At 49.0% G+C, this 15,988-nt stretch overlaps 1 protein-coding gene across 1 annotated transcript in view; it reads left to right on the plus strand.

Moving 5' to 3' along the window:
- Window positions 1–15,988, plus strand: part of LOC119963399 (alpha-1,3-mannosyl-glycoprotein 4-beta-N-acetylglucosaminyltransferase B-like) — a 300,546-nt gene that overhangs the window by 173,502 nt on the left and 111,056 nt on the right. Inside the window, exon 6 of the mRNA XM_038792464.1 lies at window positions 1,175–1,288. Within this exon, the coding sequence (XP_038648392.1) occupies window positions 1,175–1,288 (114 nt within the window). The remainder of the gene's footprint in view (window positions 1–1,174; window positions 1,289–15,988) is intronic.

Here is a 15,988-nt window from a genome sequence, read left to right on the forward strand (position 1 = left end):
AATTACCGAACAGCACGTCTTTCGGGACTTGTGGGAGGAAACCTGAGCGCCCGGAGGAAACCCACGCAGACACGGGGAGAAGGTGCAGACTCTGCACAGACAGTGAGTCAAGCCGGGAATCGAACCTGGGACCCTGGAACTGTGAAGAAGCAGTGCTAACCACTGTGCTACATGCCGCCCACTTTAACCAGTTGATAGTGGAATACAATAGATTGAGTGCTGTCAAAGGGCTTGAAAACAGTACTTGATATCTTCCTTATTACAGTTTTTATCTGACCATGGAGGTTAAGAGAGATTAATAGGAAGGAAAGTATCGGGAGATTGCCAATTTATAAAAGAGTGAAAATTTGCATAAATTGGAAAACTAATTTTAAACATTAACCTTAAGTGGGCTGCTGTGCACAGGCCATGCATCATGGGCAGTATACCAGCAATTCCCCAGAATGCACAGGTGGCTGGTATGTCTCCCTATGGCAACAGATTGGTAAGATCAGCCCTTCATTGGGCTTATTATCTTAATACTGTCAGATTCATTTCAGATTTGGCACTCACTGACAGGAGCCTCAGCTGGTAGTATATATTGGAAAAAGGTTTAATCCACTCATACCACATTACTCTCTGCTTTTTCAGTGAAGGAGTTAACTCCAAATTGAAAATGATGTTAAAGTTGGACTGTCACACAGTCAAGAAGAAATTGTAATTTTTACTCGTGGCTTCCTGATTAGCATAAACCACCTTTCAAGTTAGCCCCAGTTCAGTTCCCAAGTTAATCTTTCAGGGATTCTGCTAATACTTTGTGGTAGTCACCAGAATTTTTTGAAGTATTTACTGTCATAAAAATATTGAAATGTACATTATATTTTCTGTGGTATAAATGGGTTGAAATTACACGGAAGGATATTAGGAATAAACCTGTTAATGTGTTTTGAGAGAAATTCCCTTTTCACTACTTCAGTAACAATGTTAAATAAACTTTATTTAAATAAGCCTATTTAAAATAAACTTGTTCATGGTTGTAATAACTTAGCTGTCAGTTAGTGCATTGTTAGTAATATCGCACAGTACAATTTCACCCCGAAAAGTGTGAACGTAAATTATTTTTGAAAGTCACTAGAAAATATGTAAGAATGTTCTGAAAATTGATCATTCTGGGTTATTGATATGCTACCCACAGGTACTCCTATGAAATACAATCAGGACTTCTTGAGATCATCTCCCCTTCTGCTAATTTTTATCCCGACCTTTCAAATCTGAGGGAAACCTTTGGAGACTCCCAACAGAGAGTAAAGTAAGTTTCCCCATTAATTTTGAAGCTGCTGTATTTTCCAGCAAAAATCATTACACAAGGGTAGCACGGTGGCCTAGTGGTTAGCACAGCTGCCTCACGGCGTTGAGGTCCCAGGTTCGGCTCTGGGTTATTGTCCGTGTGAAGTTTGCACATTCTCCCCCATGTCTGCGTGGGTTTTGCCCCCACAACCCAAAAATGCACAGAGTTAGGTGGATTGGCCACGCTAAATTGTCTCTTAATTGGAAAAAATAATTGGGTAATCTAAATTTATAAAAAAGAAAAAAAAAATCATTACACAGATGTTACAACGTAAACGAGAAAGATTATTGGGAGGGATTTCTTTACATCAGAAAACCTTCATTACATTTTCCACTTTGACCACCATCTCACCTTAATGCGTGTGACAGAGTTTTGGTCAAGGTGGAGTTTGTGTACGGTGGGCTTTAAGGCCACAAAAATTGGTACTTTAATACCTGTTTTAAAAAATAAATTTAGAGTACCCAATTCGTTTTTCCAATTAAGGGACAATTTAGCATGGGCAATTCACCTACCGTGCTCATATTTGGGTCGTGGGGGTGAGACTCACGCAAATACAGGGAGAATGTGCAAACTCCACACTGACAGTGACTGAGTTCCGGGATCGAACCCGGGTCCTTTGCACTATGAGGCAGCAGTGCTAACCACTGCACCACCGTGCTGCTTTCGCACCTGTGTTTATAGAGCTATTTACGGCTTTCATGCACACTTCTGTTTTGTTGAGGGCATGGCTAGATTTTGTTTTAATAAGGACATGGGGAGTCTACACCGAGTAAAATAAAGAACTTTGATTCATTTCCAATTAGGGCATATACATTTCCCAACAGATTCCTACCAAGTCTCCTTCTGGTCGGTGCCTTACTGGCTGACCTTTTATAAATGTGAAATTGAGTTCTCCGCCCCTCAGTGGGGGAGCTCGTACTCCATGAGCACCACGGGGAAGATAACAATTCCCAACCCGGATGTCCCATGTAAGATATTACAGTTGTTTTGGTGCAGAGCGAATATCTGCAGGAGTAGACAGATGAATGTAACACTGATTTGACACCAGCACTGCCACTTTGGAGTTCAATACCTCAATTCATGCTGTCTCTTAAACAATTGAACACACTGGAAACAGCATTGAAGGCCACGGGACGAGGTAAGCAGCTGGCTGCCTCCACCTCTGATGTGCATCCTGGAGACACACCTGGACAAAGTGGTAGAGCTAGGATTGCAAAGCACATCAATGATCACTGAGGGCACCGGGGGAAGGGGTGGGGGTAGGTAGGGAAATTGGCAAACACGATAAACACATTTGTACACAACCACTTACAGGAATCCACTTGGGTTGTGTGAAGTGCTCTCTTAACCACCATTGCCAATTCCCTATTAGCGATAGCTTCAGAGGTCTCGGCAGTCGGTGGGGGTTATGGATGGTCGGTGGGACAGACAAGCAGGGACAAAGGTGGCCCCTGGAACGGATAAACACGATCCAGGGGTTGGCATTGCGGTGCCACGAGTTGTTGCCCCCTGGTTTCCGCCCCAGCGCTGTGTGAAGTGCTCTCTTTACCATGATTGCCAATTCCCTATTAGCGATAGCTTTAGAGGTCTCGGCAGTCGGTGGGGGTTATGGGTGGTTGGTGGAACAGACAGGCAGGGACAAAGGTGACCCCCGGAATGGATAAACACGATCCAGGGGTTGGCATGGCGGTGCCACAAGTGGTTGCCCCCTGGCTTCCGCCCCAGCGCAAGGCCCCCCTCCACCCACCCATGGTGGCTCATCCCTGCAGAGGGTCTGCCATCCCACACCGAGCACTGGGGGGGCAAGCCCTGCACCCCCGGCCTCTTTGCTTGTGAGTTTTCCAAATTCCCACCTGTCCTGCCATTGATATTTTATGTGCTATCCGCAACATTTCCCTTGGACTCTCTGTAATTATGGGTGAAGCTACAACCTCACTCCTGCCAAATTATTCCCCAAAAGTAAGTCAACCCCGCCTACTGTGTTGCTCGTTCTGGTGAGTGTGCTTTACACTCAATTGGCTCTGTTTTATTACATAGCTCTAGAGTCGCCAGGTATCCTTATGATACCGCCATGAGTTTCAAGTTCAAGTTCAGATCAATGACTCAATACACCAATTAGTAAGGTTCAATCAAACACATTTATTATTTACACAGTAGATCGATACTCATGCAACTAATACTAGCAGACTAAACTATTCCTACCACTATAAGCCAATACTTATCTTCGATAAGGGAACCCATAATTGGATACAACGATTAGCTACAGGGAACAATGGCCTCTTGTTCTGTCCTGAGACTACAGGCTTCCCAGTTGGTACGGGCTAAGGGGTCAGGAGTGTCTATTGTCGTAGGGAGCGACACTTACTTGTCGGTGTAGCTGTTGGCCAGGCCTCTCCTTCTCACGGTCAAGTTCTTAGAGAGCTGCTGCAAAGGTGTTCTGCATGGAGGGCCGGCTAAGAGAGCGAACTGGACTTGGGACCTGACTTTTATAGGTCCCAGGGGCTCCGCGCCCTTTGGGGCGGACCCCGATCCTACTATCAATCGATTGGATCTCATACCAATCAATTGGTATGAATCCCCCCAATACTGAGGCTGTCCCTCGATCGCGGGGCGGTTCTTCCTGGCTTGTTTGTCTCCTTTGTTTCAGACTCCCGTTGGCGTCGGGAAGTCTGACCTTCTATAGAATGTCCCAAATGTAGCTAATCGTTGTATCCATTGTTCCCGGGATCGCTTCATTAATATGCAAACTGCTGGTTTCGGTGCTGTCTGCTTTCTTTGCAGACAGAATACACAGGAAGATTCTGCAGCCTGCTTGTCTTTCTTAAAGTGTCCAATTTTCCCTGCGTGCTTTGTAAATCGCCATTTTGAGTCGGGAAGTGGCCAACTTCAGTGGCTACAACTGTTAATTCCTTAACCACGCCGACATCCACTGGATCTGACACTAAATCACAGTCCAATTGTACTTTATACAATAGAACCAGAATATAGTCTGAACTCATCATCTTCACAATTGCTTAGCTTTCATTGAACTCTCTGGAGGGAAAACCAAATCCTTTTCCAGTAAGAATAGCATAGCACCTGTGTCCCTTAAAATAGGTATGGGTATGGCTACCTTAGTTGAGGAAAATGGGATAATTTTCCCTTTAGTCAAAAACCCTGGACAGGATTCTCTGTCGCTGATGCCGGAATCGGGAAACGCGATTGGGCGGAGAATCAATTTTGATGCAGAAATTCTCCAGTGCCTCGACAGCGGCGTCAATCCGTTACAATCCGCACACACAGTAAACACCATTGGCATATCATTAGCAGGTCTGACCCAGTATTCTCCAGGGCCTCCACGATTCTCCGCCTCCACCGGGGCAAATTCCCGATGGCAAGATTCACTTGTTCTTTTAAAAATCGTGAAACAGGTGCCTGGCTGCTGAGGGAGAGAGAGGGAGTACGGAAAGTGTCCAATATCACCATAGTTTGCTGACTGTTGTGCCACTGGTCGGGGGCTTCTGCCAGGGCCGGGGAAGTAGTGGGGGAAGGGGAAGGCCAGGAGTTGGGCAGTGGGGTTGGGGTGGACGGGCAGGGAACACCATTGTCACGGCTTGCAAGGCAGCCATGCAGCTGCATGCACCGCTGACTGCCCACTGTGAACCTAGGGTCACAGGTCATATGGGTGTCCCCCCAGGCTAACCCTCCCCCAGGTACCCTCTGGCCCCAGCCGACCTATCAGTGGGATAGTCACGCTCCAGCGCAACCAGTGCCATTGTAGTAAGGTGGGACATGCTCGTTCAGCATGTTGGAAGTTGCACTTGTTGGAGTTCAGTGGCTGGGATGGTGTGAGTGGAGAGTGAAGTGTGTATATGCGGCTGCAGCTTGTCAGCCTCCTGAGTGTCAATCACAGACCTGGCGAAACCCTGCACCATTTCTCATTGGAATTGATTTTGATCCACATGGTGCCGGTTTTCGCCCATCAATGGTCGCTGAAGCGGTCCAGGTTCAGCGCTAGTTTTGCTGTGGTAAAAGTCAGTGAATCCTGCCCCGGCATCAACACTTAGTCTCAGGAAGAAGAATTCTGCAGCCTGTAAATCTCATCTCGAACAAAGGTTTAAATGTCTGAAGCAGCTCCCAATCGTCAGCCATTTCTGCTGCTGGTCTAGCGCTTTTCACCTTTTTTGTCTTCAACATGGGTTCTTTTCACAGAAAGTAGGGAACTCTTACATCCATGTAAGACAATTGCCTCTCTCAGTGCTTCATAGGTAGTTACAACTCCCAATGCTCATACCCATCGATCAAAATTGTTTCTTAACACTTTCGAATTCAGCATACGTCTGTCCCGGCTGTCTCCTTAAATTCCAAAACTTCTGCCGATATGCTTCAGGAATCTATTTGTGTACCCCAAATAACCTTTTCCACCTCGTCACAATACTTAGACACCACCTCTGACAGCGATGCCTAAACTTCCTGTGCCCGCCACATCAATTTACTCTGCATATGTAATGTCCACTTTTCTTTTGGCCGCTCCATTTGGGTTGCTATTTTCTCAAAAGCCCCTGAAAAAGTTTCCAACTCCTTCTCTACAAATTTTGGGAGGGCCTGTATAAGTTTAAATGTATCGCCACTGGGTTCCATTCCAGGATTAAGCTCCCCTCCAGCTCCTGGCAGCTCCCTTTAACTTTCTAGTTTTTACTTAAGCTGGAAATCTCTCTCTTTTGCTTTTTCCTTTCTCCCTTTTTCTTTTTTCTCTCTCTCTAATTCCAACTTTCTCATTTCAATTTCCAGTTGGAAACCCTTTGCTATATGCGGCATTTATGTTTCTTTTTCTTTTTGCTGGGTCTCTAATTGTTTGATTTGTAACTGGATTTTAGCTAATGGTTGCCATGACACAGGCGGTGTGTCTGGTATTTCTTTCAAATTTCAATGTTCAGCAATCGCTTCAATTATCTACCTTCCGAGCTTCAGCTGGTATGTCTATATTTAATTCACCCACCAATCCATTTAGCTTGTCTTTTCAAAGCCCTTTTTAAATAAACCAAAGACAAGTTGTCCACCTGAAGGAAACTCTGAGCAGCTTCCAGAGTCATCCTGTCTTTCAGGAAACCTGGTGTCTCTTTCTAATTTATAAAGATCCAAAGATCCCGGGTGGGATTCTGTTGTCCTGAGGTTAAGTGTTGACGCCGTCAGAAACGCCATCGCATTTCTCGACAGCGTCAACACGTCCTCAGGGTCATCAATTCTGGCCCCTACAGGGGGCCAGCACAGCACTGGAGCAATCCACACCGCTCCAGCTGCTGATCCTGGCGTCAAATGGGCGCAGTGGGATCCGCGCATGCGCAGTGGCACCGGCGTCAATGCGTGCATGCGCAGTGGCTTCCTTCAATGCGCCGGCCCCACGCAATATGGCGCAGGGCTACAGGGGCCGGCATTGAAGGAAGGAGGCCCCCAGCCAGAGAGGCGAGCCCGCCGAGCGGTGGGCCCCGATCGTGGGCCTGGCCACATCGGAAGCAACCCCCCTGGGGTCGGACGCCCCCTCCCCCCCCCCCCCCCCCTCCCCTCACAGGCTGCCACGTTCCTGCCGGCTGAGAGCAGGTTTGGGCGGCACCGGCAGGACTCGGCTTTTTTAACGACGGTCGCTCAGCCCATCCCGTGCCGAGAATCAGCGGGCCGGCGCCAATGGTGACCGGCGCCGCGCCAGCCACGCCGGCACCAATGACGCGGAGAATTCTGTGCCAGCGTCGGGTGCAGCATGGCGCTATTCGCGCCGGACGCAGGGATTCTCCTGCCCGGCCCCGGGCTGAGAGAATCCCGTGCCCCGGTTCCGTACCCCGATGCAGTCAATTCCAACCCCCCTTAACCCGGAGTAGCAACGCAATTGAATTAACCAATAATTCTTAGAAAAACTCCCAAAATAATTGGTCCTTGGCTGCCCAATAATTACAGTCACCAGGTTTGTAAGTTTAAACACAATTACTTTTTGTTTATAACAAGAACAATAATGAAATATACAGTAAATACAACTGGTTAACCATTATCTAATTCCTAATCCCCCACGTTAACATGCCTCCCATCCTCTAAACACACACACACAAAACAAACAAACACAGAGGGGAAGAGTGTGATGGAAATGTTAAGTAAAGGGATGAAGAGTCTTTGTTGCAGATGGTACCTTTCAGCACACTTCAGTCAACTAAGCTTTCAGGTTGAGATTTGTGCTTTCAGGTCGAGAACTCAGGCGTGATTTAACCGGATAACTCTAGGTCCAATTTTGGGTGGGTTTAACACAATGTTTCTTGGCAGCTGCAGTGTCGCGAAACCACTTTGTAGTTGTTTTTGACCTCGGGGAGTTCCTCTCTGCCAAGGCTGCACTTACAGTCATTTCCTGCTGGAGAGCCCAACAGAAAAGGGTCCTCGCAGATCGGAGCACCATTTTGTCTGGCTGCCCTGACCCCCCCCCCCCCCCCCCCCCCCCCCCCCCCCCCCCAACCACCACCACCTCCTTTTAGCCCCCACTCCTTTTTCCGAGCCCCCTCCTCTCCGCCAAATCTCAGGGGAGACCACTCGTAACACCAGCTCAGCACTCCCTCCCCCCCCCCAACCTGATAAGCCCCCCAGGCCCAATCCCTAGCAGTGCCAACATGGTACCAGGGCACTGCCACTCTGAAAGTACCTATTCCAGACTGACAGTGCCACCCAGGCACTGAGGTGCCAGAGAGAGTGCCAGGGTGCCATGGTTCCCTGTCACTGACCATATTAGGGGTGTCTAATAGCCTGGATGACCCCGTACAGGAGCCATTATGACTGGTCCATATTTGAGGAAACCTAAACTAAATGGCCCCCTGGCGTGGTCTCCCAGATGCGGTTGTTGGGACCCAGGCACCGGATGAATCCCGTGAATGCATATTTAAATTATATTAATGGATCATTTAAATATGCAGATCTGCATCACGACCAGTGAGGACAAGATCCAGATCGCGACATCTCGCGAGACTCTGTTAAATGTTGTGAGGCATTCCGAGCGCCGCATATCTCGCAAGAGGCCTCTCGCCAGATTCAGTGGCTGCTTCCCGACACAAGGCACGCCGAGGCCGCTAAATCGTGCCCCATATTTCCACTTTTATTTACTGACCCAGTATCCCCATGACTGACTCTTGTTTTTACAGATGATGAGGACCCCCCACCCTTCACCCATTGAACGGCTCCCACACATTTTGTGGCTGCTAAACTTGTGTAAGAGGGACATGAAACTCCTTAGTAATTCGCTAATAGAACATAGAACATAGAACATAGAACAGTACAGCACAGAACAGGCCCTTCGGCCCTCGATGTTGTGCCGAGCCATGATCACCCTACTCAAACCCACGTATCCACCCTATACCCGTAACCCAACAACCCCCCCCCCCCCCCAACCTTATTTTGTAGGACACTAAGGGCAATTTATCATGGCCAATCCACCTAACCCGCACATCTTTGGACTGTGGGAGGAAACCGGAGCACCCGGAGGAAACCCACGCACACACGGGGAGGACATGCAGACTCCGCACAGACAGTGACCCAGCCGGGAACCGAACCTGGGACCCTGGAGCTGTGAAGCATTTATGCTAACCACCATGCTACCATGCTGCCCTAATATTGGTGAGATTGGTGAAACTCCATGGAAATGATGGCGACTCAGTTGCTCTTGTCTCTGCCGTTTCATAAGTGGCATAAACCTCTCACCAGTCCCTACAAGGTAGATGACAAGCTGGAGTTGGGTCCAGCGTCAAGGACCTCTTACGTTAAGAGTTACTAGGTGATCTGGCTGCTAAGGTATACCCTGTGAGGGAACGCATACTGACCAAAACAAAACTATGTATCTGGATCCAATTGGCCCAGTCCATAACAAATCATTTTCTAGAAAATCCCAGCCTTCTTGCTCTGAGGCTCAGTTCCAGACGAATGGGATGAAGGATATGACTAGTCCGCCTTCCAGTGCAATGCCAGAGTTTTTGTGAGGCTGTGAAAGAATATTTCTCACGTTGCCTTGCATTAAGATGCCCCATGGTAATAGGATATCCTTCCACTGAAATCCAGCAAATTCATCACTGGAGGGCACCATCCAATGTGATACCATGGGATTGCAGCCAATCAACTTACAGAACAATACATTTTATCAACGTCTTGCTTGAGTTGAATTCTTAATTTTCCTTTTGTCTTAGTGTGGCCCCTTTAAGGGGCAATCTTTCACAGGCTACATGACCCACCTGTGGCCTATCATGCGGGAGCATGCAAACGCTGACCAATAAGCAATTATCATCCACCTCCAGCTCACCTAGTGAATCAATTAAATAACAATACAAAAGGCCGATGGTCCACATAACCTATGTGGAATCGGTCACAAGTCATGCTGCCTTTGGATTTGACCCTGTGGTGATATGCATCACTGTAGATACACAAGGGGTTAATGTAAGTGCACGTAGACTAGCTAGACACTAGAGGGAGCACCAGAGACATGACACACAGACACTCAACCAATAGGTCAGTAAGATAGGGCACGACCAATGGGCATTCACGATACACACAGAGGTGACACTACCACAGGGGGGCATTACACCAACCCATATATAAAGTACACAGCACACATGATCTTCCTCTTTCCAGTGGAGACGCTCAGTGAGTAGAGACACAGGGTTGATTCAACATCACACCCACCACGTGGATTGTAGCAGACTGGTTTGTCAGTCTGAGTAGCTATAGAAGGATTAACAGTAGTGGCGAACCCGAGTAGGAGAATTGTAAATAGTTTAATAAACGTGTTGAAGTTATCTCCACGTCTGAACCTTCCTTTGTCAAAGTGCACATCAAGGAAGCAGCTTATGCCAAGCCAAGAGCATAACAAGACACTCCGCACATCCAATAAACGCTGTTTGCATATCATTAGCAGGCGTGGCCCGTTATTCTCTGGGGCCTCCGCGATTCTCCGCCCTTGACTGGGGGGAATTCCTGACGGCGAGGTTCAATTGCACTTTTAAAAATCCGGAAACAATCGCTGTTGCTGAGGCGGGGAATAGAGGAGGTAGGACATGCAGATGCACGACCGTGGGCTGCTGATCCTGACACAGGCTGGGGGTGGTGGGTCTTGCTAGGGTGGGGCGGGGGGGGGGGGGTGTCCAGGCATGGACCCTCATTGCCGCACTTGCAAGGCAGCCCAGTATGCGTGCCCCCATCCCACTACACCCATGTCCCAGCCCCCACCTTCCACCCCACCACTTCAGCCCCCACTCCACCATTCCAGCACCCCACCTTGCCATACCCTCCCAACTGGCCTCTGCCTGCTGGCAGGACAGCATGCGGTGCGACAAAGGGCAACGCCCACAGTAGCTCGTACGGGGGAGGGGGGAGCGCCGGACGGGGGCCACGGAGCATACCGCTGGAATGGCAGTGCCAGTGATGGTACCCTTGGCGGCAGCGATGGGGGCCAGGGTCAGAGGTTACCGGGGGCCTGGGACCAACGGGGACAGGGATGCAGTGATGGGGGGAACATGCAGGGTCTGCAGTGTCAATTGGGGCCACCATGTGGCCCATTGAATCTGGTTGAGCACTGGGTTACGCACCGTGCTAACATGACAGCCTTTCACCCCTGCAGACACTGAATATTGGAATACAACCTGCAATAGTGGCCTTCTTCCCAGTCACCGCATCCCTGGGCGATGCACTGTGGCTGTACGAGATGGAGCTGCTCGAGGAGGAGAAAGCTGCAATAACAGAGCCTGCCTCAGAGGAACTGGAGGCAGCTATGAGGGTAGAGAGCCGGCCTTTCATAGGGCCAGGGAGGAGTTCTCAAGGAGGTGCCGCATGAGGTCTCGCGTATACTGGTACCACCTATCATTCGAGGACCTGTCATACTGGGCATGTCGTCGAAGACTCCGGCTGAGCAGCGGGACAGTGCGACATATCTGCCAGATCATGGTGCACCTGGCACTGTGGGGCAATGGGGAGGACACCTGCTCCCGGTGGCTGTCAAGTTGATGGTTGCCCTGAGCTTCTATACCACAGGTTCTTCCAGGCGCTGAGCGGGGACATGTTCACAGAGCTCAGTGCACAGGTGTAACTGCGCCATCACGGAGGCCCTAAAAGCCCAGTCAATACATCCATTTCAATGTGGACCGAGCCCACCACGATGCCCAGCAGCGGGAATCGCCGAGATGCCTCAGGTGCATCAGGTGATCGGCGGTGTGCATGTCACCCTACGAGCACCTGCAGATGACAGGCCGCTCATCACAAACCAAAAGGGTTTCTCTCGATGAATGTGCAGCTGATGTGTGACCATCAGATGCACATCATGCAAGGGGTTCAGGGGTAGGGGGATGCCTGGTTGGTCACTCTGCTTGGACCTTAGGTGGAAAGAGGATAGATAGATGCATCCCTCAACGGCCCCCTATCCGCATCTGGTGTCCCCCCCCCCCCCCCCCCCCCACCCCCAGGTCTGTCCCCACAACTATTCACTCACACTTTGCTTCCCCAAGAGTCGATGTCCCTCATTTTACCTCCCTTGGGCCTCACCTTCCTGCCAAGCCATGAGGGCCCCACACTTACCACGCTGCTGGAACCCAGGCCTTAGAATCCGGGGACCGCTTGTAGTCCGAGTTCTGTCTACTGCTAAGAGTGGTGCTGCTGAGGCGACGGAGCTGCTGGGCAATCAGATTGACGGGCAGGCCTCTGAGGCGGGACTGTCACCCAAGTGAGGCGGGGAGTGTTAGCTTCTGTTCAGTGAAGAGTCAAGATTTCTGCTCCTTTCCCAAGACACCTTTATTTTCCTTGAACACACTGTGTACAAAACTCTATCACCACATCACACCCAACAAAGGCCACCTGCAACCTCTTTACACATCTGTGTCAATTATTGGATACTTAACATCAATGAGACATCTAATTGGAACGTCTTTTAACCCATTCCTTAAGAGGGAGAACTCATCTCCAGTAAATTAGGATTCCTCGGCAGGTTACTATAATCAACAGGGGTGTGCTCCCAGCCAACTCTTTGGGTGATGGGGTGGGAAACCCCGCCATTCGAAAAGTCCTGCCCATGAGTTAAAATCTCATCATGGGATTCAATCAGTTAACAATTCTGGAATAACACACTGGTCCTATTAATAATTAGCTACCAGATTGTCTTCGCTGTCACTAGGAAAAAGTTCTGGAACCCTCTCACTGACAGCACTATGGGTTTGCCTACACTACGTGGACTGCAGTGGCGCAAGAAGGGAACTCATCACAATCTTCTCGAGCAATTAGGAATGGGAAATAAATCCTGGCCTTGCCAGTAATGCTCACGCCTCAGAATGAATTAAAACAGCAGTGGAACCGTGGAGAGGAAAATAGAGAATGACTGCTTATGCTACAACTTTTATTTGGCTGGGGCAGGTTAGATTTGACTGAGCAGAAATTGAATCAAATCCCTCCTTGTGCTTATGCAAGCATGAGACCAGTGTCATTGGGGACAGTTAATGTTTCAACAGAAAGGAAGAAGTTTGTTGCTAATGACTGTCTGGAGACATTGGCAGGAAAGTTAATTAAAACTCAACTCCTAATATGTAAAATAACCCAAGATATAAGGCAGCTATTACGAAGCTATGGAGCAGTTAGTTCCTCAATAGATTGTACAGTATTTAATACAAATTTTTAAAAAAGTATTCAGATATTTACAACAAAATCTCCACAACAACTTTAATTTATCTAATTTAACAATCCATAGCAAATTTCAATTTGGTCTGTAGTTCTCCAGCTGAAAATCACTGCACGTCATTCTGATTATTTTCTATTTATTCTTGGTGAGACCACATTTGGAGTATTGTGTGCAGTTCTGGTCACCTCATTGTAGGAAGGATGTGGAAGCATTGGAAAGGGTGCAAAGGAGATTTACCAGGATGCTGCCTGGTTTGCAGGATAGGTCTTATGAGGAAAGGTTGAGGGAGCTAGGGCTTTTCTCTTTGGAGCGGTGGAGGATAAGAGGCGACTTAATAAAGGTTTATAAGATGATGAGGCGGATAGATAGAGTGGACGTGCAGCGACTATTTCCTCGGGCAGATGTAGCTGTTACAAGGGGGCATAACTATAAGATGCAGGTTGGGAGATATAGGAGGGATGTCCGAGGTAGGTTCTTTACTCAGAGAGTGGTTAGGGTGTGGAATGGACTGCCTGCTGTGATAGTGGAGTCGGACACTTTAGGAACTTTCAAGCGGTTATTGGATGGGCACATGGAGCACACCAGAATGATAGGGAGTGGGATAGCTTGATCTTGGTTTCGGACAATGCTCGGCACAACATCGAGGGCTGAAGGGCCTGTTCTGTGCTATATTCTATGTTCTATTCTGAAAAACAATGCTTCTCCTAACTATTACTATTCTTTGGAAGACAGCTTAAGATAACACAAAGTGAAAGAATTCTATTATCTATTGCCATTAAATTAAACTCACCCATTGCCAATTAGATATCATAAGTTCTTAATTATAAAACACCAAATAATGCACGTTCTTAACATAGTGCTGAAGTATTTAAAGATCATTTTGACATCTCCCTTAAATATATCAGGATGCCACACCCAGCATCTGAGGCTGAGTGAGTGTTTGGGGTGCTAGGCATGTATCCAAAAATAGTGAGGCATCCATCAATGTAGCAGAGGGGAGGAGTGTTTGGATGCAGGGAGACGAGGAATCCAAAGAGAAATGTCGAGGTATTGGGACTGTATAGTGATGTGGGTAAAGACAAGCAGAGTGGGGCAGGAAGTGACAGAGTTTAACAAAAAATGTACACAGGGAATAGAAATAGAAATGAAATTAAAGGTCCTTTATCTAAATGCACAAAGTATCCGCAATAAGATAGTTCACCTGGTGCCACAATTAGGGGTAAATCATTTAGAGCTGGATCTTCCAGCCGTTTATGCCAATGGGATCTTCCGGCCGTACCGCCAGCGCACCCCCACCTCGGGTTTCAGTCAGAAATCCCATTGGCAGCAGCGGGACAAAAGATCCCGCCACCGGCCAATGGCGGACCGCCTCTCGCTGCCAAGAATCACGCTGCAGGGAGGCCAGACAATCTTACCCTTAGATCTAATTGTCATTCCCGAAACATAGTTATATTCTGAAATAAATATTACAGAGTACACAATATTTCAGAAAGATAGACAGAATGGCAAAGGAGGATGGGTAGCCCTCATTGTAAATGAGAAAGGACGGCCTCTCCCCTGAAAATCAATCTGGGTCAGAATAGCAAGAGACATAAAATACTGGTGGAAGTACTTTATAGGCCGCCTAACAGTAGTTGTACTGTTGGGCACAGCATTAAACAAGGAATTATTGAAGTCTGTAACAAAGGAAATCTAATAACTGTGGGAGATTTTAATCTCCATGTGAACTGGGGCAATCAAATTAGCAAGAATGGTCTAGAAGATGCGTTTGCAGAATGTTTTTGTGACAGTTTCTTGAAGCAGTACATAGTGGGACTGACTGGAGATGAGGTTATCTTAGATCTCGGATGAGATTCTCCGTTTGGGAGACTGTGGGCGGGATCCTCTGTCCAGCGATGCTGGAATTACAAATCGCGATCAGGTGGTGAATTGTGCGTCAGTCGAAAATCGAGTTCGGTGTCGGGCACCCAACGGAATGAAATGCTCCGGCGTCTCGATAGCAGCTTGAATGCATTCCACGCTCCCCACCGGCGTGGGCATGCAAATTGTACAGTTACAGCAATAGCATCTCATTAACAACCCAACCCAGTAGTCTCTGGCCTCCCACATTGATCTGCTTCTGCCAGGCGGATGTGATGGCAGCGGGTTCATTAATAGTATTTAAAAATGTGAACCGGGCACTGTAGGTGCTGAGGGAGAGAGAGGAAGTAAGAAATATTTCCAAATGTGCAATGGTGATCTGATATTTTGCCGCTGGCTGGAAGGACATCGAGCAACCTCCCCGGAGAGAGTCGCGGGGGCAACCTGCAAATTGGCCATGGGGCCGGCAGGACCGGGGCAGCTGGGCAGGTGCCGCCATTGCCACGGCCTGCAAGGCAGCTACCTGGTTGCACATTCCACTGACTACCCGCTGTGTCCCGTGACTGTACAGAGTGCACCAACCATATGGATGCACCTGCCCCCTCACCCTCCCCAAGCCTCTCCCCAGGAACCCCCAGACTCCAGCCGTCCCATCAACGGGATGTGCGTGACCCAATGCAGCCAGTGGGCCACCAGGTGCCAGCACCCATCCGAGACATTGCCCCACTGCAGGGGAAGCAGGAAAGTGCAGAGCACAGCCCCAACAGCGGACGCATGCACCATGGTCCTTGCCACCCTCCCTGGCACACTTCCCACCCGCCCCCCCCCCCCCCCCCCCCCCAACCAGGGTGAATGTCCCCTCAGTGGCACCATCAGCTGACCCACCCCATGGGAAGACTGGCTGTCAGCAAGCCCCGTCTGCCCACTGCGCCCCTGCTCTTATCCATCCTGTCCCCAGACAGGTAGGCACTACCCGTGTGTCGCACAGAGGATCCAGGGCACAATGTAGCTACAGTCCCAACAGGTGCCCGCCCCCCTCGTCCAGCCTCATCCGTGGTCCCTGCCCACACGCATGTCACTAGGCATGGCACCGGTTTGTGGCAGGGTAGCATGCGGAGGGCACACACGGTAGACCCCACAGGAGGGCATAG

Source organism: Scyliorhinus canicula, chromosome 3 (genome assembly GCF_902713615.1).
Source record: "Scyliorhinus canicula chromosome 3, sScyCan1.1, whole genome shotgun sequence".
NCBI classification, from domain to species: Eukaryota; Metazoa; Chordata; class Chondrichthyes; order Carcharhiniformes; family Scyliorhinidae; genus Scyliorhinus; species Scyliorhinus canicula.